This window comes from Macaca nemestrina, chromosome 2 (genome assembly GCF_043159975.1).
Source record: "Macaca nemestrina isolate mMacNem1 chromosome 2, mMacNem.hap1, whole genome shotgun sequence".
Taxonomy (NCBI): domain Eukaryota; kingdom Metazoa; phylum Chordata; class Mammalia; order Primates; family Cercopithecidae; genus Macaca; species Macaca nemestrina.
The window spans coordinates 1,348,258-1,375,510 of record NC_092126.1 but is presented as its reverse complement, the minus strand read 5'-3'; the positions used below and the strand labels follow the sequence as shown (position 1 = coordinate 1,375,510).

Below are 27,253 nucleotides of genomic sequence, written 5' to 3'. Positions count from 1 at the left end.
TCGCGAGCGACGCCCGGACCGAGAAGCCCCGGCCATGGCCACGTCCACCGGGGTGTCCTTCTTGGTGGGCGACGGGGTGCCCGAGGCTGAGAAGAACTCGGAGCCGGAGAACACCTATATTCTGCGGCCTGTTTTCCAGCAGAGGCGGGTAGAGGACGGGCTGTGGCGGGGCGACCTCGAGCGCGCTGTTCTGAGGGGCGGAGCTCGCCTGGGACCTGGGCCACGGAAGGAGCGCGGGGGACGCGCGGGGTCTGCGGGGCGGGGGGCGCGAGGCGGGAGGGCGACCCCGCTCTGACGTCCGGACGGCCCTCCCGCCGCAGGGGACCCCACCCGCGGCCACAGTGTTGGGGCGCCGGGCGCGTCTTAGGGTGGCGCCGCGGGAATGGTTGGCCCTGGGAAACCCAGGATGGCGTCCCGAGTAAGGAGATGGGTGGAATAGGGGCAGGAGGCCATCGCGTGGGATGCCGTTCAGCCGTGATTCGAGGGTTACCGTGTGCGCACGGGTGCCAGGATGGGCTCCCTCCCGGCGCGGGAGCTGCATGTGTGCAAAGTCCTACCAGGCGGGATCCGGAGGCCCTTAGACCCCCGCACGGAGACCTTCCCGGGATTAAGGCTCACGGGCCAGAGCAGAGGGCACTCAGCTGGGTCTGTAACGTCACTCACTTTACACACTCACGGACACAGATTTAAAAACACGATCCAGTCTCCTCTGTTGTTTGAAACCGGATTGCTGAATCTGATGCTTGGCAAATATGGAAACCAGGAGTTTTGATTATAATGTGATACAAATTTCTTTGTTTATTTTTATTCTCTTGGTAACTCACAGAAAAAGTGATACAAATTTCATACAGAAATTTTCCCGGCCGGGCGCGGTGGCTCAAGCCTGTAATCCCAGCACTTTGGGAGGCCGAGACGGGCGGATCACAAGGTCAGGAGATCGAGACCATCCTGGCTAACACGGTGAAACCCCGTCTGTACTAAAAATACAAAAAACTAGCCGGGCGAGGTGGCGGGCGCCTGTAGTCCCAGCTACTCTGGAGGCTGAGGCAGGAGAATGGCGTGAACCCGGGAGGCGGAGCTTGCAGTGAGCTGAGACCCGGCCACTGCACTCCAGCCTGGGCGACAGAGCGAGACTCCGTCTCAAAAAAAAAAAAAAAAAAAAAAAAAAAAAAAAAGAAATTTTCCCTTGGGTAGAATGAACACAGAAAAAGATATGCTTAGTTATCTTGGGAAAAGGTTCTGAATACTCAGAATGCCATTCTGCCGTATTTTTTATTTTATTTATTTTATTTTATTTTGTGAAAGTGTGCAGAACAAGATTGACAACAAATATATATTTTGTTTTGAGGGAGAGGGGAGTATGAGAAGCTCATTACTGGATGTATTGAGTTGCCTAATAAACTTCCATATGGAGCATCAGTTGGAATGTGTTGAAGTTCAGTGCAGGTCCAGGTTGAAGATACACATGTGGCCTATGATTTGTCTTAATTTGTTTATATTTTATAATAAAAAATATCAAAAAGGATTAAGTGGTACTAATGACAGATGGGAGAAGTTGAGGTGTGAAGGCAAGCTGGGGTTTTGGAGTCACCGACTAGATGTTCACAGATTTTTCCATTCAGGTTCAGGCCCTCTGTGGTGAAAGACTGTATCCATGCTGTGCTCAAGGAGGAACTGGCAAATGCTCAATATTCTCCAGAAGAAATGCCTCAGCTCACAAAACATTTATCAGAAAACATTAAAGATAAATTAAAAGGTAATCATGCTGATAACTGGAAATGACTCATTCTCTTCAAAGACTCAGTGTTACCCATTTGCCCCCTTGTCCATCTTTAAACAAAGGACATTGGGGCCAGGTATGGTGGCTGGCGCCTGTAAACCCAACGCTTTAGCATGCCAAGGCAGGAAGATTGCGTGAGTTTTGGAGTTCAACACCAGCCTGGGCAACATGGTGAGACCTCATGTCGTTTGTTTGTTTGTTTGTTTGTTTTTTGAGACAGAGTTTCACTCTTGTTGCCCAGGCTGGAGTGTAATGGTGAGTTCTCAGCTCACTGCAACCTCTGCCTCCCGGGTTCTAGCGATTCTTCTGCCTCAGCCTCCCGAGTAGCCGGGATTACAGGCATGCGCCACCACGCCTGACTAATTTTGTATATTTAGGAGAGACGGGGTTTTTCCATGTTGGTCAGGCTGGTCTCGAACTCCCGACCTCAGGTGATCCACCCGCCTCGGCCTCCCAAAGTGCTGGGATTACAGACGTGAGCCACTACACCTGGCCGACCTCATGTCTATTAAAAAGCAAAATAAAGGCCGGGCGCGGTGGCTCACACCTGTAATCCCAGCACTTTGGGAGGCTGAGGCGGGTGGATCACGAGGTCAGGAGACCGAGACCATTCTGGGTTAACACGGTGAAACCCCATCTCTACTAAAAGTACAAAAAATAGCTGGGTGTGGTGGCGGGCGCCTGTAGTCCCAGCTACTTGGGAGGCCGAGGCAGGAGAATCACCTGAACGTGGGAGGTGGAGGTTGCAGTGAGCTGAGATTGTGCCACTGCACTCCAGCCTGGGTGACAGAGCGAGACTCTGTCTCAAAAAAAAAAAAGCAAAATTAAAAAAATTAAACATCTCTATTAAAAATAAAAACTTAAGTAGAATGTTAGCTGTGGATTCTATCAAATACAACTTCTTCTGTGTCTTGTCTTCTCTAATTATTTGGTGACTTTTACTCATGTAAGTTTTTACAGATGGTGAGAAAGAGTGAAGATGTGGAATAAAACATTACAGGGAACCACTGTCCAAAAAATCTTAGTATTCAGAAAGGCCAGAAAGTACAGGGACGCCTTTCCCCTTATTTCTTGGTTGTTTCTTCCCCCAAGCTGTCAGTTCCTCAGCCTGGCATTTAGTACCCGCAGTCCATCTGTCCTCCCTCATCCTTAACTACTTCCCTTACTCAGCCCTCCACTACCCGCAGTCCATCCCTCCTCCCTCATCCTTAACTACGTCCCTTACTTAGCCCTCCACCCTACCAAACTACATCTATAGAGCATATTTTGTGCTTTTCCTACCCTGTTCTCTTTGTCTCTCTGTCTGTTTTGTTTCGTTTTTGAAATAGGGTCTTGCTTTTTTGCCCAGGGTGGAGTACAGTGGCGTGAACATGGGTCACTGCAGCCTTGACCTCCTGGCTCAAGTGATCCTCCCCTCTTGGCCTCCCAAGTAGCTGGGTCTACAGGCTTGTGCCACCATGCTTAGCTAATTTTTTAAGTTTTAAATTGTTTGTAGAGATGGTGTCTTGCCTGTGCCCTGGCTGATCTTGAGCTCCTGGCCACAAGTGATTCTCCCACCTCGGCCTCTCAACGTGCTGGAATGACAGGCGTGAGCCACTGCACCTGGTCTCTCTTGTTAATGATGTTACGCCATCTGAAAAGTTCTTTTTTTTTTTAAATCTTTTTGAGACAGAGTCTCACTCTGTTGCCCAGGCTGGAGTGCAGTGTTGTGATCTCAGCTCACTGCAACCTCCTCCTCCTGGGCTCAAGTGATCCTCCTGCCTCAGCCTCCCAAGCAGCTGGAATTTCAAGCATGCGCCACCACACGTGGCTAATTTTGTATTTTTAGTAGAGACAAGGTTTCACCATGTTGGCCAGGCTGGTCTTGAACTCCTGACCCTCAAGAGTTCAGCATGCCTTGGCCTCCCAACGTGCTGGGATTACAGGTGTGAGCCACCGTGCCTGTCCTATTTCTATCTGCTCTTCTTGGAAGACACCATTTTTTGAAGGGAAGGAATATCTTCATAAAAGTAATACATGCTCATTGTAATAAACCTAGACCATACAAAAAAGTATCCATAAAGTTTTTTTTTGAGATGGGAGTTTTGCTCTTGTTGCCCAGGCTGGAGTGCAGTGGCGTGATCTCAGCTCAGTGCAAACTCCATCTCCCAGGTTCAAGTGATTCTCCTGACTCAGCGTCCAGAGTAGCTGGTATTACAGGCATGTGCCACCACGCCCGGCTAATTTTTGTATTTTTAGTAGAGACGGGGTTTCTCCTTGTTGGTCAGGCTGATCTTGAACTCCCGACCTCAGGTGATCCATCCACCTCGGCCTCCCAAAGTGCTGGGATTACAGACATGAGCCACTGCGCCTGGGCCCTTAAAGTTTTAAAATATTAACCAAAGGCAGTTACTATTTAATATTTGTGTTTACTGTTTTTTCTGAATTTGTTTTAAGTTTTAGAAATTAAAAAATACAGAAAAGTACAAAGAAGAAAATAGCAATCCTGTGTATTTCCATCACCCAGAATTAACTGCTGTTAGTATATTAGCATTTTTGTTTTTAGACTTTTGAATGAAGGTTCATTGTTAAGATTTTTTGTAAAAAATGGTACACATTCATTATACAAAATTTAAACACTAGAAAAATAAAATGAGAAAAATCACCTGAATGCCACCACCAATAAACAATCATTAATATTGGTCAGGCACAGTGGCTCATGCCTATAATTCCAGTACTTTTGGAGGCCGAGGCGGGCAGATCTCTTGAGCCCAGGAGTTCAAGACTGTCCTGGCCAACATGGCAAAATCCTGTCTCTTACAAAAAATACAAAAATTAGCCAGGCTGGTGGTGTGCACCTGTAGTCCCAGCTACTTGGGTGGCTAAGGTGTAAGGATCACCTGAGCCCAGGGACAGAGATTGCAGTGAGCCAAGATCATGCCACTGTGCTATAACCTGGGCGACAGAGTGAGACTCTGTCTCAAAAAAAAAAAAAAACTAGGCGAACATTACAACAGACTTCTTTTCTACATTTTATATATATATATGGACAAATGACAATGGGATATTGTAGACCTGTTTCCCATAGTCATATCATATTCATTCTGTAACTGGATCAGTTTTCTCCTGTTTAGTCCCTTGACCATGTCATTTTCATGGTTGAGTTCTTGATTTCTTTTCTTTTTTTGAGACAGAGTCTTTCTCTGTCACTCAGGCTGGAGGGCAGTGGTGTGACTTCAGATCACTGCAGCCTCGGCCTCCCGGGCTCAAGCGATTCTCCTGCCTCAGCCTCTGAAGTAGCTGGGAAGAGTTCTTTATTTCAGCTCTTAGATGATGAGATCTTGTCGTAAGTTGTTTTCAGAAAGGACTCCGAAATGCTGTCTTCCCTGGGTTCTTTCGTGTTTGAGAGCGCCTGCCTTTTGCCTTTAAAGTAGAATATACTATGGGCCAGGCACGGTGGCTCATGCTGGTAATCCCGGTGCTTTGGGAGGCGGAGCTAGGCGGATCACCTGAGGTCAGGAGTTTGAGACCAGCCTGGCCAACATGCTGAAACCTTGTCTCTACTAAAAATACAAAAATTAGCCGGGCATGGTAGTGGGCACCTGTAATCCCAGCTCCTTGGGAGGCTGAGGCAGGAGAATCACTTGAACCTGGGAGGCAGAGTCTGCAGTGAGCCAAGATAGTGCCACTGTACTCCAGCCTGGGCAACAGAGCGAGACTCCATCCCCCGCCTCCCCCCGCAAAAAGTAGAATATACTTTGGATAAATATATTTTTGAGGTAATAATTTGTTTTCTTGACTCTTGTGCTTCATTGCCTTCTGACATTCAGTGGTAACTTGTCTGTCAAGAAATCTGAGCCCAGCTTGATGTTCTCTGCTTAAGGAATCCTCACCTTTGGCTGGACATGGTGGCTCACGCCTATATTCCCAGCACTTTGGGAGGCCTAGATGGTTGGGTTACCTGAGGTCAGGAGTTTTAGACCACCCTGAACAATATGGTGAAACTCCGTCACTACTAAAAATACAAAATTTAGTGGCCAGTCGTGGTGGCTCACACCTGTAATCCCAGCACTTAGGGAGGCCGAGGCGGGTGGATCACCTGAGGTGGGGAGTTTGAGACCAGCCTGACCAACATGGAGAAACCCTGTCTCTACTAAAGATACAAAATTAGCCGCGCATAGTGGTGCATGCCTGTAATCCCAGGCTGAGACAATAGAATCGCTTGAACCCAGGAGGCAGAGGTTGCAGTGAGCCGAGATCGCGCCATTGCACTTAAGCCTGGCCAACAAGGGTGAAACTCTGTCTCAAAAAAATGAAACAAAACAAAAATTATCCAGGTGTGCTGGTCTCAAACTCCTGACCTCAGGTGACCCACCCGTCTCAGCATCCCAAAATGCTGGGATTTCTTGGGAGGCTGAGACAGGAGAATTGCTTGAACTTGGGAGGTGAAGGAGGTTGCAGTGAGCCAGGATCGTGCCACTGCACTCCAGCCTGGGCGACAGAGCGAGCCTCTGTCTCAGTAAATAAATAAATAATAAATAAATAAAGAATCCTCATCTTCACCTTTATGCTCAGTAGCTTTTCTAAAGATTCTGACTTTCTAATGAGTGTTTTATAACTTTCAATCTGCAGACTTTATTCTTTCCACATAAAGGAAATTTCCTTACATCTCTGAATATGTTTCCTGTTCCACTTGTTACTTCCTTGTCTTCAGGACACCAAATATTGTTAGGTTAAGCCATCTTTGCCTTCTATATTTATTAGTTTTTCTTTGCCATAATTTCTTTTCTCTTTCTTTCTTTTTTTTCGAGACAGGGTCTCACTCTGTCCGCCAGGCTGGAATGCAGTGGTGCAGTCTTGGCTCACTGCAGCCTCAAGCAGTCCTCCCATCTCCACCTCCCGAGTAGCTGGGACTACAGGCGCCGCCACCACACCTGGCTAATTTTTGTATTTTTTGTAGAGACGGGGTTTTGCCATATTGCCCAGACTTCTTCCTTTTCTATTGCCATTTACTCATGATTTTCTTAAACCAGTAATTGTTTTCATTTGTGTCTTTTTTCTTGCCATTTGAATTTATTGGTTCTGGAATGATCTTTTCTGGGTGTTCTGTTTGTTCCCCAGGGCCGTGGTCTTTCTTTTCATCTGTTTATGTTGCTTAATAACCTGACTGAGGCCGGGCGCGGTGCCTCACGCCTGTAATCCCAGCACTTCGGGAGGCCAAGGCGGGCAGATCGCCTGAGCTCAGGAGTTCGAGAACCACCCTGGGCAACATGGTGTAACTTCGACTCTACTAAAAGACAAAAAATTAGCCAGGTGTGGTGGTGCACCCCTGTAGTCCCAGCTACTTGGGAGACTGAGGCAGGAGAATTGCTTGAACCCAGAAGGTGGAGGTTGCAGTGAATTGAGATCGCATCGCTGCAGTCCAGCCTGGGCGACTTAGGGAGACCCTGTCTCCAAAAAAACAAAAACGAAACAAAACAGGCCAGGTGAGGTGGCTCATACCTGTAATCCCAGCACTTTAGGAGGCCAAGGTGGATGGGTCACTTGAGGTCAGGAGTTCGAGACCAGCCTGGGCAACATAGTGAAACCCTGTCTCTACTAAAATACAAAATTTAGCTGGGCGTGGTGGTGTGTGCCTGTAATCCCAGCTACTTGGGAGGCTTAGGCACGAGAATCGCTTGAATCTGGGAGGTGGAGGTTGCAGTGAGCCGAGATCTCACCATTGCGCTCCAGCCTGGGCGACAAGAGCAAAACTCTGTCTCCAAAAAAAAAAAAAAAAAAAAAAAATCCATAACCTGATTGAGTTCTTGTTTCACTGAGTTTATAAGCTTACATTGTTCTAGTATTGTGAAGTAAATGTGAGGAATAACTCTTTGTTCGTTGATTTGTAGTATTTTCTAGGTTGATTTTTTTCTTTCTTTTCTTTTATTTTTTTTTTGACGAAGTTTCGGTCTTGTTTCCCAGGCTGGTGTGCAATGGTGCGATCTTGACTCAATGCAACCTCCGGCTCCCGGGTTCAAGCGTTTCTCCTGCCTCAGCCTCCCAAGTAGCTGGGATTACAGGCCTGCACCACCATGCCCCGCTAATGTTGTACATTTAGTAGAGATGGAGGTTCTCCAGGTTGATCACCGTGCCCAGTCAAATTTTTTCTGTTACACAACTCCCTCCCTCCCTTCCTTCCACTTGAAGTTTCTTTCTTTTCTTAAATATTTTTTGAAAAATTATTTTGTGGACCAGGTGCGATAGCTCATGCCTGTAATCCCAGCACTTTGGGAGGCTGAGGCAGATGGATCACCTGAGGTCGGGAGTTTGAGACCAGCATGACCAACATGGAGAAACCCCATCTCTACTAAAAATACAAAATTAACTGGGTGTGGTGGTGCATGCCTGTAATCCTAGCTACTCGGGAGGCTGAGGCAGGAGAATTGCTTGAACCCGGGAGGCGGAGTTTACAGTGAGCTAAGATCGCGCTATTGCACTTCAGCCTGGGCAACAAGAGTGAAACTCTGTCTCAAAAAAAAAAAAAAGTTTTGTGGAGATGGTGGTCTTGTCATGCTGCCTAGGCTGGTCTTGAACTCCTGGCCTCAAGAGATCCTCCTACCTCAGCCTCCAAAAGTGCTGGGATTACAGACGTGAGCCACGGCACCCAGCAGTAGCTTGTTCTTTGTTACTCTTTTGTTTTTGCGACTGCATCTTTGTTTATTGCCATTTGGCTGCATTTCATTTTGTGGTGGCCATACATCATAATTGCTCTGATACGATGTGGGGATTTTTCATTGCTCTGATATGATGGGGGAGATTTTTAATTGCTCTGATATGAATGGGGGGATTTTTAATTGCTGTGATATGATGGGGGGATTTTTAATTGCTGTGATATGATGGGGGGGATTTTTAATTGCTGTGATATGATGTGGGGATTTTTCATTGCTCTGATATGATGTGGGGATTTTTCATTGCTCTGATATGATGTGGGGATTTTTCATTGCTCTGATATGATGTGGGGATTTTTCATTGCTCTGATATGATGTGGGGATTTTTCATTGCTCTGATATGATGTGGGGATTTTTCATTGCTCTGATATGATGGGGGGGATTTTTAATTGCTGTGATATGATGGGGGGGATTTTTAATTGCTGTGATATGATGGGGGGATTTTTAATTGCTCTGATATGATGTGGGGATTTTTCATTGCTCTGATATGATGGGGGGATTTTTAATTGCTGTGATATGATGGGGGGGATTTTTAATTGCTCTGATATGATGTGGGGATTTTTCATTGCTCTGATATGATGGGGGAGATTTTTAATTGCTCTGATATGAATGGGGGGATTTTTAATTGCTGTGATATGATGGGGGGATTTTTAATTGCTGTGATATGATGGGGGGGATTTTTAATTGCTGTGATATGATGTGGGGATTTTTCATTGCTCTGATATGATGGGGGGATTTTTAATTGCTGTGATATGATGTGGGGATTTTTAATTGCTGTGATATGATGTGGGGATTTTTCATTGCTCTGATATGATGTGGGGATTTTTCATTGCTCTGATATGATGTGGGGATTTTTCATTGCTCTGATATGATGTGGGGATTTTTCATTGCTCTGATATGATGTGGGGATTTTTCATTGCTCTGATATGATGTGGGGATTTTTCATTGCTCTGATATGATGTGGGGATTTTTAATTGCTGTGATATGATGGGGGGATTTTTAATTGCTGTGATATGATGGGGGATTTTTAATTGCTCTGATATGATGTGGGGATTTTTAATTGCTCTGATATGATGGGGGGGATTTTTAATTGCTGTGATATGATGGGGGGGATTTTTAATTGCTGTGATATGATGTGGGGATTTTTCATTGCTCTGATATGATGTGGGGATTTTTCATTGCTCTGATATGATGTGGGGATTTTTCATTGCTCTGATATGATGTGGGGATTTTTCATTGCTCTGATATGATGTGGGGATTTTTCATTGCTCTGATATGATGTGGGGATTTTTCATTGCTCTGATATGATGGGGGGGATTTTTAATTGCTGTGATATGATGGGGGGGATTTTTAATTGCTGTGATATGATGGGGGGATTTTTAATTGCTCTGATATGATGTGGGGATTTTTCATTGCTCTGATATGATGGGGGGATTTTTAATTGCTGTGATATGATGGGGGGGATTTTTAATTGCTCTGATATGATGGGGGGGATTTTTAATTGCTGTGATATGATGGGGGGATTTTTAATTGCTGTGATATGATGGGGGGATTTTTAATTGCTCTGATATGATGTGGGGATTTTTCATTGCTCTGATATGATGTGGGGATTTTTAATTGCTCTGATATGATGGGGGGGATTTTTAATTGCTGTGATATGATGAGGGGATTTTTAATTGCTCTGATATGATGGGGGGATTTTTAATTGCTGTGATATGATGGGGGATTTTTAATTGCTCTGATATGATGGGGGGGATTTTTAATTGCTGTGATATGATGGGGGTATTTTTAATTGCTGTGATATGATGTGGGGGATTTTTAATTGCTCTGATATGATGGGGGGATTTTTAATTGCTGTGATATGATGGGGGGATTTTTAATTGCTCTGATATGATGGGGGGGATTTTTAATTGCTGTGATATGATGGGGGTATTTTTAATTGCTGTGATATGATGTGGGGGATTTTTAATTGCTCTGATATGATGGGGGGATTTTTAATTGCTGTGATATGATGGGGGGATTTTTAATTGCTGTGATATGATGTGGGTTTTTTTTTAAGTTCCTCTCCCCACCATATCTGAGACTCAGATTTTCCCCTCAGAACTGTGATTTAAGGGTTGGGTATTTATTATTCTAGACACATTTCTGTAGGATTCGGAATTGGTGAGAGAAAGGAGGAAGCTCCGCTGAGTTGTGTGCAGTGTTTTTCAAAAACTACTTGGACTCTGTCTTTTAGGATTTTGTTAAACACTCTGTATTAGGCTCATGCCCCACATGGGAGATCGCTGTAGTCTTCAGATGGTCCAGTTTACAATGGAATCTTGGAACCTGTATATTCATCAGAGAGAGCTGGCTCTGTTTCAGCTTCGCTTATTTCACTTTTTTTTTTGTTTGTTTAAAAAAACTTTCCACTATTCCTTGGTCAAAAAAGTAGAAAGATTTAAAAATGCCCATTCCGTTTTTTTCTCTTCAGAGTTGCTGTTAGTGATAATTTTCAGGATTTTGCTGCTTTAGAATGTAGTTTCTGGGGTAAACAGCTACATGGTGCTGGATCACCTCATTTTGCTCTGGAATCTTCATTTTTTTTCTTGTCTGTCTGACCGAACAGCTTACAGTTTTCTGGCGATCCCATGCCTTCCTGCTGTGCACGTGCCCCTCCGTCTCAGGCGTGCGGAGAGATGGGGCTGACCCTTCCTGCTGTGCACGCGCCCCTCCGTCTCAGGCGTGCGGAGAGATGGGGCTGACCTGGTCCCCTCTCACTCAAGGCTCAGCGTATTGGCCGGCCACATCCTCCAAGAAGTCTTCTCCAGTGATTTCTTGCCACTGCCCAGGCAGAGGAACTTCCCCCACTGGCTCTGTGTTCCTGGTGTACATCATGCATGCCACTCCTTGAATTATAAGCATATTGCATTCTCAATTTATTTTTCTATTTCCTTTTCTTTTTCTTTCTTCTTTTTGGAGGTGGAGTTTTGCCCTTGTCGCCCAGACTGGAGAGCAGTGGTGCGATCTTGGCTCACTGCAACCTCTGCCTCCCAGGTTCAAGAAATTCTTCTGCCTCAGCCTCCCAAGTAGCCGGGATTACAGGCACCTGCCACCATGCCTGGCTAATGTTTATATATATATATATATATTTTTTGAGACGGAGTCTTGTTCTGTCACCCAGGCTGGAGTGCAGTGGCCGGATCTCAGCTCACTGCAGCCTCCGCCTCCCGGGTTCACGCCATTCTCCTGCCTCAACCTCCCGAGTAGCTGGGACTACAGGCGCCCGCCACCTCGCCCGGCTAGTTTTTTGTATTTTTTAGTAGAGACGGGGTTTCACCGTGTTAGCCAGGATGGTCTCGATCTCCTGACCTTGTGATCCGCCCGCCTCGGCCTCCCAAAGTGCTGGGATTACAGGCTTGAGCCACCGCGCCCGGCATGTTTATATTTTTTAATAGAGACAGGGTTTAACCACGTTGGCCAGGCTGGTCTCAAACTCCTGGCCTCAGGTGATCCACCGGCCTCGGCCTCCGAGAGTGCTGAGATTACAGGCGTGAGCCACCGTGCCGGGCCTATTTTTCTATTGTCCTTTGAGTTCTTTACTACTGTGAGTTCTTTAAGGCGAGAAAAACGTCGTCTTTATTTCTCTGTCTTGAAGGTTCAGCTCAGTAGCTGACTTACAGCAGGGAAAGGAAGGAGGGAGGTTTATTGAGGGACTAGTATGGTTCAGCTCAGTAGCTGATTTACAGTAGGGGAAAAAGGAAGGAAGGAGGTTTATTGAGGGACTAGTATTTAACAGCACTGTTTAGATGCTTTAGATTACTATATCTGGTCAGGCGCAGTGGCTCATGCCTGTAATCCCAGCACTTTGGGAGGCCAAGGTGCGTGGATCACCTGAGGTCAGGAGTTCGAGACCAGCCTGGGCAACATGGTGAAACGCCTTTTCTACTAAAAATACAAAAATTAGCCGGGTGTGGTGGCGCATACCTGTAGTCCCAGCTACTGAGGAGGCTGAGGTAGGAGAATCACTTGAACCCGGGAGACAGAGGTTGCGGTGAGCCGAGATCTCGCCACTGCACTCCATCCTGGGCAACAGAGCGAGAATCCATCTCAAAAAAATAAATACAAAGATACTACTATATCTTATCTAACCTTGTAACAACCCTGGGAGGTAGGTACTGATATTCCCGTTTAATGAGGGGACTTAAACTGGAAAGTTAAATCACTTTCTAAGGTTATACACCTGGTGAGTTACAGTTAGGGTCTATCTTCATGTCTTCCTGACTCCTAGGCTTACCATCATATTCATTAAGTACTTGTGGATTGAATGTTTTTGTCCATTTCTAGGCAAAGTTGTCTTCAATAAGTAATTTTACTACATATTTGCTTATAAACAACCTTATTTTTTCTTTCTAGAAATGGGATTTGACCGATACAAAATGGTGGTGCAAGTAGTGATTGGAGAACAAAGAGGTGAAGGAGTATTGTGAGTAGCTGGATTTTTCCTTCTTATTTTATTCATCTATATTACGAGGTATCTGTCCTTTTGACAATTCAGTAAGAGTCTCTTTATAAGAGTGAGGGGGGCCTGGTGCGGTGGGTCACACCTGTAATCCCAGCACTTTGGGAGGCTGAGGCGGGCGGATCACCTGAGGTCAGGAGTTCAAGACCAGCCTGGCCAACATGGTGAAACCCCGTCTTTACTAAAAATACAAAAATTAGCTGGGTGTGATGGCACACACCTGTAATCCCAGCTACTCAGGAGGCTGAGGCAAGAGAATTGCTTGAACCCAGGAGGCAGAGGTTGCAGTGAGCCAAGATCATGCCATTGCACTCCAGCCTGGGTGACAAAGTGAGACTCTGTCTCAAAAATACATAAGTAAAATATCTTTATTATCTCTAAAATATTGTCAGTCCTTAATATCATAAAATATGCCGTTATTGTTCAGATATCCTAGATTGCCTCATATATGTATATATACGTTTTCTTTCTTTTTTTTTTTTGTTTAAAGAGACAGGGTCTCATTTTGTCACCCAGGCTGGTGTGCAGTGGCACTATCACAGCTCATTGTAGCCTTGGCCTCCTGGGCTCAAGTGATCCTCCCACCTCAGCCTCCTGAGTAGCTGGGACTGCAGATGTGCACCACCACACCTGGCTAATTTTCTATTTATTTTTTTGCAGAGATGGGTCACACTCTGTTGGCCAGTCTGGTCTTGAACTCCTGGGCTCAGGCAGTTCACCGGCCTTGGCCTCCTAAAATGGTGGAATTACAGGTTTGACCCAACATGCCAGACCTATTATTTTCTTTTTTACAATTTTTTCAAATTAAGATTCAAATAAGGTCTACACATTGCATTTGGTTAATATGTAAATTATGATTTTTTTTTTTTAAGACATAGGATCTTGCTGTATTGCCCAGGCTGGAGTGCAGTGGCTATTCACAGACGTGATCATAACACACTACAGACTAGAACTCCTTGGCTCAAGTGGTCCTCCCACCTCAGCCTGCCAGGTAGCTGGGACTATAGGTGCACACCATGGCATCTGGCTTTAAATTTACTTTAATCTGTCATTTTTGCTGCCTCATTTCTCTCTTTCCTCTTTTAATCCTGCCATTTAATTTTATTTTTATGACGGAGTCTTGCTTCCTCACCCAGGCTGGAGTGCAGTGGCATGATCTTGGCTCACTGCAACCTCTGCCTGCCAGGTTCAAGTGATTCTCCTGCCTCAGCCTCCCGAGTAGCTGGGATTACAGGTGCTCACCACCACGCCCGGGTAATTTTTGTATTTTTAGTAGAGATGGGGTTTCACCATGTTGACCAGGTTGGTCTCGAACCCCTGACCTCAGGTGATCCACCCACCTTGGCCTCCCAAAGTGCTGGGATTGCAGGTGTGAGCCACCATGCCCAGTCATTTATTTATTTATTTATTTATTTATTTATTTATTTATTTATTTTCCTGCCATTTATTTGTTGAAGAAATTGGTTTGTTTGTCCTGTAGAGTTTCCTATATTCTGGCATTTGCTGATTTATATACCTATGGTATTGTTTAGTATGTCTTCTATTTCCTGTCCTTCTTGAAAATAAGTAGTTAGGTCTAGTCTTAATTAGCCATAGGTTTGAGGTTGGGGAAAGACTGTTTTCTGTCATCTTATTGCATCTTCTCAGGAGGTACAAAACAGCTGGTCATCTCTTTTTACCTGGTTAAGGTTGATCGTGGAGTTCAGATACTATCAGCTGGATCCATCTGTTATAAAGGCCGGGCATGGTGGCTCACACCTGTCATCCCAGCACTTTGGGAAGCTGAGACAGGAGGATCACTTGAGCCCAGAAGTTCCAGACCAGCCTGGGCAACACAGCAAAACCCTGTCTCTACAAAAAAATACAAAAATTAGCTGGGCATGGTGGCACACGCCTGTGGTCCCAGCTACTTGAGAGGCTGAGGTGGGAGGACGGCTTGAGGTCCTCAACCCGGGAGGGTTGAGACTGCAGTGAGCCGTGATTATGCCACTGAACTCCAGCCTGGGTGACAGAGTGAGACCCTGCCTCAGATAGATAGATAGATAGGTAGGTAGGTAGGTAGATAAGTGATTACATTGTCTTCTAGTTTCCATTGTTTCTGTTCATAAGTCAGCTGTAAGTTTTATTATTCAATTGAAGATGATGTGTTCTCTCTAGCCACTATTACTTTCTTTATATTTATTCTGCTTGGAGCTCTCAGAGTCTCTTGAATCTATGGGTTGATTTTGTTTTGTTTTTGAGATGGAGTTTTGCTCTTGTCGCCCAGGCTGGAGTGCAGTGGTGCGATCTTGGCTCACTGCACGCTCTGCCTCCTGGTTTCAAGAGATTCTCCTTCCTCAGCCTCCCAAGTAGCTGGGATTATAGGTGCCCAGCACCATGCTTGGCCTTCCAAAGTCCTGGGATTACAGGTGTGAGCCACTGCACCCAATCAGGTTGATTTTTTTTTTATCAGTTTGGGAAAATTCTTAGCCATTGCCTTTGTTTAAAAAAAATAGTTTTTAGGCCGGGCGTGGTGGCTCACTCCTGTAATCCCAGCACTTTGGGAGGCCGAGGCGGGCGGATCACGAGGTCAGGAGATCGAGACCATCCTGGCTAACACAGTGAAACCCCATCTCTACTAAAAATACAAAAAATTAGCCAGGCATGTTGGTGGGTGCCTGTAGTCCCAGCTACTCGGGAGGCTGAGGCAGGAGAATGTCGTGAACCCGGGAGGCAGAGCTTGCAGTGAGTGGAGATGGCGCCACTGTACTCTAGCCTGGGCGACAGAGCGAGACTCTGTCTCAAAAAAAAAAAAAAATTGTTTTTGGCCATGTGCGGTGGCTCACACCAGTAATCCCAGCACTTTGGGAGACTGAGGTGGCTGGATCACTTGAGGTCAGGAGTTCGAGACCAGCCTGGCCAACCCCATGGCGAAACCCCATCTCTACTAAAATTACAAAAAATTAGCCGGGCGTGGTGGTGAGCACCTGTAACCCCAGCCACTTGGGAGGCTGAGGGAGGAGAACTGCTTGAACCTGGGAGGTGGAGGTTGCAGTGAGCTGAGATCACATCACTGCACTCCAGCCTGGGGAACTCCAGCCTTTGAGACTCCAGCCTTTGAGACTCTGTCTCAAAAAAAAAAAAAAATAAAATAAAAAAATCAAGTTTTTATTTTAAAATAGTTTTAGATTTATAGAAAATTTGCAGAGTTTGCATGTACTCCACACCCAGTTTCCCCTATTACTATAAGAATGATAATTACGTTATTGAGACGGTTCTTGCTCTGTCACCCACGCTGGAGTGCAGTGGTGCCATCGTGGCTCACTGCAGCTTTGACCTCTTGGGCTTAACCAGTCCTCCTGCCTCAGCTTCCCAAAACACTGGGGTTACAGGTATGGTCTGCCGCACCTGGACTTCCTATTGTTAACATCTCCATCGAATGGAGCATTTGTTAAAATGAATGAACCAATAGCAGTCCCTGTTGTTACCATCTACATAGTGTGGAACATTGTTAAAATCAATGAACCAATGTTGATACAGTGTTATCAAATAAAACCTTGTTCTGATTTCTTTAGTTTTTTTCCTAACGTCCTTTTTCTGCTTTAGGATTCTGTCTAGGATGCCGCATTAAATGTCTCTTTAGGCTCTTCTTGGCTGTAACAGTTTCTCAGACTTTCTTGCTTTGCATCACCTTGACATTTTTGAGGAGCACTAGTTAGGTATTTTGTAGAATGTTCCTCCATTGGGATTTTTCTGCTGATGATTAGTCTGGGGTTACAGGTTTCTGGAAGGAAGATCACAGAGGTCAAATGCCATTCTCGTCATATCATATCAATGGTACATACTGTCAGCACGACATATCACTGTTCATGTGAACTTTGACTACCTGCCTGAGGTAGTGCTTTTCAGGTTTCATCACTGTAAAGTTACTCTTTCTATAACTGCGCAGTGGGTTCACCTTGCCCTCTGCCTAGACAGAGCGGATTCAGAGGAATCGCAATGGAGAAAGAGTAATTCACGCATCGGCCTCCCCAGCATTTGAGGAGCAGAGTTTTTAAAGACGGCTCGGTGGGTTGGGGGAGCCAGTGAGGGTCCGGCTTTGGCCCCTGAGAGCTTTCAGTGGATTCCTGTGTCCCACTGACTCTACTCTTGTGGGTTTCTTTGAGCACTTCCTTACTTTCTAGCACTATAAGAAGCTCCATTGTGTTCATTCCCTGCCCCAGCCCTAGAATTCAGCCGTTTCTCCAAGGAGCCCCTGTTCAGTGTGTTGGAGAATGGCATTAGAAATGAAGCTCGGGCCGGGCGCGGTGGCTCAAGCCTGTAATCCCAGCACTTTGGGAGGCCGAGGCGGGTGGATCACGAGGTCAGGAGATCGAGACTATCCTGGCTAACATGGTGAAACCCCGTCTCTACCAAAAATACAAAAAACTAGCCGGGCGTGGTGGCGGGCGCCTGTAGTCTCAGCTACTTGGGAGGCTGAGGCGGGAGAATGGCGTGAACCCGGGAGGCGGAGCTTGCAGTGAGCTGAGATCCGGCCACTGCACTCCAGCCTGGGAGACACAGCGAGACTCCGTCTCAAAAAAAAAAAAAAAAAAAAAGAAATGAAGCTCGGGGCCCCAGCGGTGGCTGTTCTCTTTGAAAACACTGCTGCTGCTTCATCCACTCTGCTCGCTTTTTAGGACTTAGGTTACATGTGCGTTTGGTCTTTTCTCTGTATTCCATATGTCTCTTATGCTTTTTACTGATTTTTCTTTTTCCTGTCTGTGCTTCAGTTTATATATTTTTCTTTTTTGAGATGGAGTCTCGCTCTGTCACCCAGGCTGGAGTGCAGTGGTGCGGCCTCGGCTCATTGCAAGCTCTGCCTCCCGGGTTTAAGCGATTCTCGTGCTTCAGCCTCCCAAGTAGCTGAGACTATGGGCATGCGACACCATGCCCAGCTAAATTTTGTATTTTTAGTAGAGATGAGGTTTCACCATGTTAGCCAGGCTGGGCTTCTCAAAGTCCTGGGATTACAGGCGTGAGCCACTGCGCCCAGCCAATTCGTATATTTTTCTATTGCTCCCCACTCTTTCTACATTTTAGTCATACTAGTTATTTTATTTTATTTTATTCTATTTTTGAGACAGTCTCAGTCTGTCGCCCAGGCTGGAGTGCAGTGGCGCCATCTCAGCTCACTGCAACCGCCACCTTCTGGGTTCGAGCAAGTCTCTTGCCTCAGCCTCCCGAGTAATTGGGATTACTGGTGCCCACCACCACACCCGGCTAACTTTTGTATTTTTAGTAGTGACAGGATTTCACCATGTTGACCAGGCTCATCTGAACTCCTGATCTCAAGTGATCCGCCCCCTTCAGCCTCCCAGAGTGTTGGGATTACAGGCGTGCGCCACGGCGCCCGGCCACAGCAGTGATTTGAAGGTTGTTTTATGCTTACTCTGGTGTCTGGGTCATGTGTGAGTTTGTTTCCCTTGTGTTTTTCTTGATAATCACGTAGATGACTTTGTCTCTTGGCGTGCCTAGTTTGAATCCTAGACATCGTTTAAAAGAACTGTAGACCTCCAGATGATATTATTTTCTTCCAGAAAGGATTTAACTCTTTCTTCTGCTGTGTGGGAAGAGTATTGGCTGCTTACCTTCAGGTACTGAGCTGAATTGAGGTTGGGTTACAGTTTGATCTTTTTAAAAAATTTTATTTTCTTGTGCCAGCTCATCTGAGAGTTGCGGTTTTAAAAAGGCCCTATCTTAAATTCATCATTTTTTTTTTGTTTTTTTTTCTTTCTTGATACAGAGTCTCAACTCTGTTGCTCAGGCTGGAGTGCAGTAGTGCGATCTCAGCTCACTGCAACCTCCGGCTCCTGGGCTGAAGTGATCCTCCTGCTTCAGCCTCCCGAGTAGCTGGGACCGTAGGCATGAGCCACCATGCCCAACTAATTTTTGTATGTTTTTGTAGAGATGGGGTTTCACCATGTTGCCCAGGCTGGTCTTGAAGTCCTTGGCTCAAGTGATTCTCCTGCCTCGGCCTCACCCTTGTTTCTTTCTTTCTTTTTTTTTTTTTTTTGGAGAAAGAGTTTTGTTCTTGTTGCTCAGGCTAGAGTGCAATGGCACAATCTTGGTTCACCGCAACCTCAGCCTCCCGGGATCAAGTGATTCTCCTGCCTCAGCTTTCTGAGTAGCTGGGATTATAGTCGCCCACCACCAAGCCAGGCTAATTTCTGTATTTTCAGTAGAGATGGGGTTTCACCATGTTGGCCAGGCTGGTCTCGAACTCCTGACCTCAGGTGGTCCACCCGCTTTGGCCTCCCAAACTGCTGGGATTACAGGCATGAGCCACTGTGCCTGGCCCCCTTGTTTCTTAATTGTAGCCCTCCAAGTCTTTCAACCAAGAACCTCGAGTGCTCATTTGGCCTCTACAGGCCTCTACCTCCAACAGGTACTGACTTTCAGAGCTTGTCTCCTCAGCATAAAACTTTGCTCTTCATATCATAGGCTTTTTCCTTAGCGTACTAGTTTCCTGTTGCTGCTGTAACAAATTATCACAAACCCAGTGCTTAAAATGGCACAAATATATTATTTTACAGTTCTGGAGGTCAGAAATCCAAAATGGGTTTCATTGAACTGAAATGAAGATGTCAGCAGGGCTGCATTCCTTCTGGAGGCTCTAATAGAGAATCCATTTCCTTGTCTGTTCCAGTTAGAGGCCCCTGAACTCCTCAGCCCACAAGCCGTTCCCTTGTCTGTTCCAGTTAGAGGCCCCTGAACTCCTTAGCCCACAAGACGTTTCCTCCAATTTCAAAGCCAACAGCATCTTCAACTCTCTGACTCTGACTTTTGTAAGGACCCTTGTGATTTAACCGGACCCACCTGAATAATCCAGGATAACCCCATTTCAAGACCTTAATTTAATCAAACATCTGCAAAGCCCTTTTTGCCATGTAACATAACATAGGCACAGGTTATGGGGGTTGGGACATAGACATACCTGGAGGACCATTATATTGGTCAGGACACTTAGCTTTTTAGGTTCCTACTTACAGTTTCCGGAGTCTTGCACTGTCGCCCAGGCTGGAGTGCAGTGGTTCAATCTCCGCTCACTGCAGGCTCCGCCTCCCGGGTTCCCGCCATTCTCCTGCCTCAGCCTCCTGAGTAGCTGGGACTACAGGCGCCGCCACCACGCCCGGCTAATTTTTTGTAGTTTTAGTAGAGACGGGATTTCACCGTGTTAGCCGGGATTGTCTCGATCTCCTGACCTCGTGATCTGCCCGCCTCGGCCTCCCAAAATGTTGGGATTACAGGCGTGAGCCACTGCGCCCAGCCTGAATTCAACATGTCTTGAAAAGAAAACCTACCATGTGATAGGCTTAGTTCTACTTTCTCCTTTTTTATGGGATCTTCTTCCCTCCAGACTCTCATTTTACCTCCTTAGCTTTGTTAAGACTGCCGACTCGGCTGGGCACAGCAACTCACTCCTGTAATCCTACCACTTTCGGAAGGCCAAGGCGGGCAGATTGCCTGAGCTCAGGAGTTGGAAACCAGCCTAGGCAATATGGTGAAACCCTGTCTTTACCAAAAATAAAAAAAATTAGGGCCAAGCATGGTGGCTCATGCATGTAATCCCAGCACTTTGGGAGGCCTAGGTGGGTGGATCCCTTGAGGTCAAGAGTTTGAGACCAGCCTGCCCAACATGGTGAAACCCCATCTCTGCTAAAAATACAAAAATTAACTGGGCATGGTGGCGGGCTGCTGTAATCCCAGCTACTTGGGACCTGGGGTAGGAGAATCACTTCAACCCGGGAGGTGATAGTTGCCGTGAGCCAAGATTGCGCCACTGCACTCCAGCCTGGGTGACAGAGTGAAACTCCATCTCACAAAAAAAAAAAAAAAAAAAAAAAGCCAGGCATGGTGCTGCATGCCTGTAATCCCAGCTGTTTGGGAGGCTGAGACATGAGAATTGCTTGAATCAGGGAGGCAGAGGTTGCAGTAAGCCGAGATCGTGCTGCTGCACTCCAGCCTGGGCCACAGAGCAAGACTCTGTCTTAAAGTAAAATTAATAAAAAATTTTAAAAAGTAAAGACCGCCAACTCTCCTACTAGTTTAATTTTCCCTCAGTAATTGGTTCTCTGCCTAGGCAAGGTCCAGATTCTCAGCCCTGTGCCCTGAATTGGGAAATCCCCCAGGAAAAAAGTCTGCGGCAGAATATCAGCAAATCCCCCAGGAAAAAGTCTGCGGCAGAATATCAGCAAATCCCCCAGGAAAAAGTCCGCGGCAGAATATCAGCTTACCTCCTACAGTTCACCTCTTTCTGGAATTTTGGCTGCTCTAGGCCTGTTTGCTTTGGCAGCTCTCTGATTCATTTTATCCAGCTTTTCTTACTGTTCTTGGTGGGAGCATTGCCTGCTACAACCTGTACCATTATGCCTCTTCCAAGTCACACCTGTAATCCCAGCACTTTGGGAGGCTGAGGCGGGCCAATTGCTTGAGCTCAGGAGTTTGAGACCAGCCTGGCCAACATGGTGAAACCCTGTCTCTTCAAAAAATACAAAAATTAGCCAGGCGTGTGTGTGGTGCACGTGTGTAATCCCAGCTACTCGGAAGGCTGAGGCAGGAGAATCACTTGAACCTGGGAGGTGAAGGTTGTGGTAAGCCGAGATTGTGCCACTGCACTCCAGCCTGGTTGACAGAGTGGGACTCCCTCTCAAAAAATTAAAATAGAAATAGAAATAGAAGTAAATAAAAGAATTGGGGTCTCACTATTTTGTATTTTTGTCTCACAAACAAAACAAAACAACTCTCGTGTTGTGTGCTTGATTCTGCTTCTTGTCATGTCTTCTCACAAGTCTTTTAAAATTAAGCGATTCTTGGCCAAGAAACAAATGCCAAATCGTCCCATTCTCCAGTGGATCTGGACGAAAACTGGTAATAAAATGAGGCACAACTGGAAAGGAGACATTGCCGAAAAGCCAAGCTGCGTCTGTAAGGAGCTGCACATGAGCTGGCTGGCACATGTATGCACGCTGTGTCAGGGTCACGGCCATCTTACCATCGCAAGCTGAAAATGTCACCACCATCTGGACAGTTGGACGTGTTTTATTGGGAATATATTTTTTCTCTTTGTTTATATGCCCTGTGATAGTAGGCTGGGTTCAGTAATGAATATGTGAGGCCTTTTGTTTCAGGAAAAGAAAGAACCGATATAATATAAGGTATATATATATCTTTCTCTGTAGGTATGGGTTGTGAACTGCCTGGGTTCAAAGGCAAGCTTTGTCACCTAGTTGTATGACCTTGTGCACTTAATTTCTCTAATCCTCAGTTTTCACATTCACTAAATGGGTATAATTATATAGTACCTCATAGGATTCAGTGAGTTAATACACGTAAAACACTTAGACTAGTGAATGGCACAAACTGAGTGCTCAATAAGTGTTTGCATGATAAATCATACACATAGTTTAATAGAAATGTAAAACATTTGTAATTATTTTTTTCACTTAACATTATTATTATTTATTTATTTTTTGAGACAGAGTCTCACTCTGTCGCCAAGGCTGGAGTGCAGTGGCACGATCTCAGCTCACTGCAACCTCCACCTCCTGGGTTCAAGCGATTCTCCTGCCTCAGCCTCCCGAGTAGCTGGGATTACAGGCGTGTGCCACGACGCCCAGCCAACTTTTGTATTTTTAGTAGAGATGGGATTTCATCATGTGGCAGGCTGGTCTCAAACTCCCAGTCTCAGGTGATCCACCCACCTCAGCCTCCCAAACTGCTGGGATTACAGGTGTGAGCCACTGCGCCCGGCCTATTTTTTTCACTCAGCATTATATTGTGAATAGCTTTTCATGTTCTTGGAATTTGTTTTTTTAAGAGCCAGGGTCCTGCTGTGTCTCCCAGGCTGGAGTGCAGTGGCTGTTCACAGGTGTGATCATCACATACTACAGCCCTGGGCTCCAATGATACTTCCTGCTTCAGCCTCCTGAGTAGCTGGGACTACAGGGACACATCACTGTGTCTTGCAAAACTTTTCTTTAAGGTCTACTTAGAATTTCGTTGCCAGAAAACATCATTATTTCTTTTTTTCTTCTCTTTAAAATTCTCTCGGATCCTGAGAAATACCATAATTTCATTTACCAATCCAGTCCTACTGGGCATTTAAGTTGTTTCGATTTTTAATTGGCTTTTATTTTGACTATTTTTTTTTCTTATCCAAGAATTACAGAGAGGAGAATATCCAGTTTCGAGGGAGTTTAGCATTCTGTAGAGATATTTCTGGAGTTATAATTAGTTAGAAGACTGAACTCTAGTTCAGAGTTTGCTCCTTTTTCTGGGACTCTATAAAATGAACAGGTTGGACTAAATCTGTTGGGCTCTTTCTGTGCCTTCCTTGTCCTGTTATTGTGCAGGAGCTGAGCTCATTAAAAGTCACACACAAATCTCTAGTATTGATCCTTATAACCATTAGGCAGGGCCTGAGGCTGTCAGAGTCCCTGGCTGATCACCTCTAGTCGCAAGCAGCTTCATCTGACTCCAGTTTCTCTAGCTGACCCAGTATACTTTCTGGTACAAGCACAGTATTCTGTGGGCACCAACCTGGGAAAGGTTTGGAAGTACAGATCTGTGAGAGTGGACTAAGGAACACTTTTGCTCATGGCAGATATGTGTCGTTTAGGTCCTTGTTGGATTGTTGGTAATTCTTCATTCTTGGATTTTTTAGCATGGCTTCTCGCTGTTTCTGGGATGCTGACACTGACAACTATACTCATGATGTTTTCATGAATGTAAGTGTATTTGGAGACCTCTTTTCCCTTTCTAAGGACGTGGGTGCTGCAAGTCAAACTCCTCACTATTGATTAGGATGGAAAGACGCTGCAGTCTTAGTCATTCATCTTTGACTTCTGGATGAAATGATTTGACTGTTAGTTTTTGTGTTACTAAAGCCGAAACCTAGCGTGCTGCTTATAGGCAAGGAAACTTGCATGTTTACGTATGACATAATTTTTCATGGTTTGAATTTGTGAATAGCATATTCTTTAGTTAGCATATTATTTAAAATTATTTTTAGCCACTCCTCCATAAATCACTGTGTTCTAAAACTCAATCCTGATAATCCTTATTAAAGTAATAATTTATAACTAAAACTTTAAAATCACTTATTTGTTCATTCGAACAAATCACGCTTTGCTAAGTTGCAAACAAATTTGGATGGCAGGGATTCCATGAGCAAAGGTGATTTTTCTTTTAGTAACAAAATTTATTACTTTATCTTAAAGTCATTTATTAAAATTAAGCAAAAATAAAGAGGAATCTTTAAAAGGAGGTTTCAGGCCGGGTGCAGTGGCTCATGTCTATAATCCCAGCACTTTGGGAGGCCAAGGAGGTCAGGAGTTCGAGACCAGCTTGGCCAACATGGTGAAAGCCTGTCTCTACTAAAAATATAAAACTTTGCCGAGCGTGGTAGTGGGCGCCTGTAATCCCAGCTACTCAGGAGACTGAGGCAGGAGAATCGCTTGAACCCCGGAGGCGGAGGTTGCAGTGAGCCGAGATTGTGCCACTGTACTCCAGCCCGGAGACAGAGGGGGACTCCATCTCAAAAAAAAAAAAGAGAGTTTTTTTTTTTCTTTGCTTCTCGGAGTTAAAACTGCATCTTTTTTGTTTCTTTGTTTTGATAGAGTCTTGCTCTGTCACCCAGGCTGGAGAGTGGTGGCACCATCACGGCTCACTGCAACCTCTGCCTCCCAGGTTCAAGCAATTCTCCTGCCTCAGCCTCCTGAGTACCTGGGACTACCGGTGCATGCCACCATGCTTGGCTAATTTTTGTATTTTTTAGTAGAGACAAGGTTTCACTATTTGGTCAAGCTGGTCTCCAACTCCTGACCTCAGGTGATCTGCCTGCTTTGGCCTCCCAGAGTGCTGGGATTACAGGCGTGAGCCACCGGGCCCGGCCAAAAAATGCATCTTTAGATGATACAATTCATTCATTCAGCAAATAGTTCTGAGCTCCTATTATGTGTCAGCTTCTGCACTGGAGGGGCTAGGGATAATGATGAATAAGGCAGGCACGATTTCTGCCTATTGACATCCAGTGGGGGCCACTTAATATTCAAATGAACAATATGTAATAAAGAACTTTAGGCCGGATGTGGTGGCTCACATCTGTAATCCCAGCACTCTGGGAGGCTGAGGCAGGCAGATCACCTGAGGTCAGGAGTTTAAGACCAGCCTGGCCAACATGCTGAAACCCCATCTCTACTAAAAATATAAAAACCAGCTGGGCGTGGTGGCGGGCACCTGTAGTCCCAGCTACTTGGGAGGCTGAGGCAGGAGAATTGCTTGAACTCAGAGGGTGGAGGTTGCAGTGAGCCAGGATCGTACCACTGCACTCCAGCCTGGGCAACAGAGCAGGACTCTGTCTCGAAAAAAAAAAAAAAAAAAAAAAGCACTTTTTTTGGGAGATTCCAGGAAACATTAGTAGAGACAGAGGAAATGAGAGAGGAGGGCAAATCATGTGCCATTGAGCAGAAAACTGCTGTGGATAACAGGGCTCAGTCCTGTTGGAGAACTCTGGGTGGTGCTGTAGGACAGGGCCACTCACAGGGGGGTGCACAAACCAGCACCACCAGGGCCACTCACGGGGGTGCACAAACCAACACCACTCTGTGACCTGTTTGTTACAGGTCCATGATGAGGTAAGCACATACATTGAGTATAAGGGTTGGTGTAGAAAATCTTACAGCAATTTGACGAAGTAATCTTTTGTGCAATGAATCTAAGAAAAAAAACTGGGGCTGTATTTTGTATGTTCTTTTTTTCCATTTCATGTTCTGAGTTATCTATTTTTATTGCATTTTACAAAAGCATCCTTCCATGAGAGACTGGAAGTTAAAAACAAAGCAGGTCCTTTATCACAGCACTGTTGTAGAACACAGTTCAGAGTTATCCACCCAAGGAGCCAGGGAGCTGGGCTAAACCAAAGAATTTTGCTTTTGGTTAATCATCAGGTAGTTGAGTTGGAATTGTTTTAACCCCATCATTACCAGGCTGGAGGTGAGGTTAATGGTTCAGGAATTGCTGAGGCAGGTGGAAATCTTGTAAGAAGTGCCTAAAAAGTGTTTTAAGCAATTTGGGCTCTGGAAAGCATTTTGTGATTCTGAACTAAAAGATGGACGAATAAATTTTATCAATTAAGAACAAACACCCAGAGACTTTCTCTTATCCAGAATTTATGACAAGGTCCTGTGGTTCTTATTATCAGTGGTACTTATAACATAGTTTCTTGGGATGAGTAATTTTACTCATCAGTTTACTCCAAGAAACTCAAAGCATTTCATACATTATGTCTGCGATAAATCAGGAAATATGTGAATAATTATTTTATGAATATGTATTACTTAAAGTTCATTAGTTCACATTTTATTTCTACATTCAGAAAATCTAATTCTTTACCCATCCTAACCTTTTAGCAAGCAATTTTGTAGTTACCCTCAGGCAAGCAATAGCACAGCTATACTCTGGAAACCCTTCACTTCTTGAAGAAGGAAAAAGTCTTCCTGATTGAAAATTGGTGGCTGAGCGAGGTGGCTCATGCCTGTGATCCCAGCACTTTGGGAGACCAATGTGGGTGGATTGCTTGATCCCAGGAGTTCAAAACCAGCCTGGGCAACATAGCGAGACCTCATCTTTACAAAAAATACACAAAATTAGCCCGATGTGGTGGCATGCCCCTGTGGTCCTAGCTACTCTGAAGGCTGAGTTAGGATTGCTTGAGCCCAGGAGGTCAAGGCTGCAGTGAGCCAAGATCACACCACTGCACTGCAGCCTGGGTGATAGAGTGACACCCTGCCTCAGAAAAGAAAAAAAAATGGAAAGATCTGAGATGGTGTTAGTTTCGATTGCCTGTGCTGCTCTCATTCCCTCTTGAGTACTAACATTCTGGATGTGTGTGTGTGTGTGTGTGTTGTATTTGTTTTTTAGGACAGTTTGTTCTGCGTTGTAGCAGCATTTGGCTGTTTCTACTACTGAGTGAATCTTTGAAAAGCTGGGAAAAGACATGACCATGAAGAAATCTGAACTTTTTAATATTGTTAAATATCTTGACAAAATAAAGATGTTACTAGTTTGACAACTGAATCTGTTGTGTTTTAGGCCTTATATTTTTAATGTTTTGATTTTGTTATCCTATGTCTTTCCCTTTCCCTTTCCTTTTCTTTTCTTTTCACAGTCTCGCTCTGTCGCCCAGGCTGGAGTGCAGTGGCACAATCTCGGCCCACTGCAACCTCCACCTCTTGCATTCAAGCGATTCTTCTGCCCCAGCCT

At 45.3% G+C, this 27,253-nt stretch overlaps 2 protein-coding genes across 3 annotated transcripts in view; both read left to right on the top strand.

The window, feature by feature from the left end:
- Window positions 1–11: 11 nt before the first annotated feature.
- Window positions 12–27,067, top strand: DYNLT2B (dynein light chain Tctex-type 2B). 2 transcript variants are annotated; one of them, XM_071090567.1, is made up of 5 exons: window positions 12–144; window positions 1,623–1,756; window positions 12,865–12,934; window positions 23,655–23,718; window positions 26,917–27,067. In XM_071090567.1, exons 1-5 carry the CDS (start codon window positions 35–37, stop codon window positions 26,989–26,991), a joined length of 453 nt encoding a protein of 150 aa, XP_070946668.1. In that variant the 5' UTR covers window positions 12–34; the 3' UTR covers window positions 26,992–27,067. The 2 variants fall into 2 exon arrangements, with proteins under 2 accessions (XP_070946668.1, XP_011721290.3); XM_011722988.2 differs by having other exon boundaries at window positions 26,912–27,067.
- Window positions 12,862–27,253, top strand: part of LOC105470767 (phosphate cytidylyltransferase 1A, choline) — a 66,975-nt gene continuing 52,583 nt past the window's right edge. The window contains exon 1 of the mRNA XM_071090563.1: window positions 12,862–12,934. The gene's annotated coding sequence lies outside the window, so the exon portion shown is untranslated. The remainder of the gene's footprint in view (window positions 12,935–27,253) is intronic.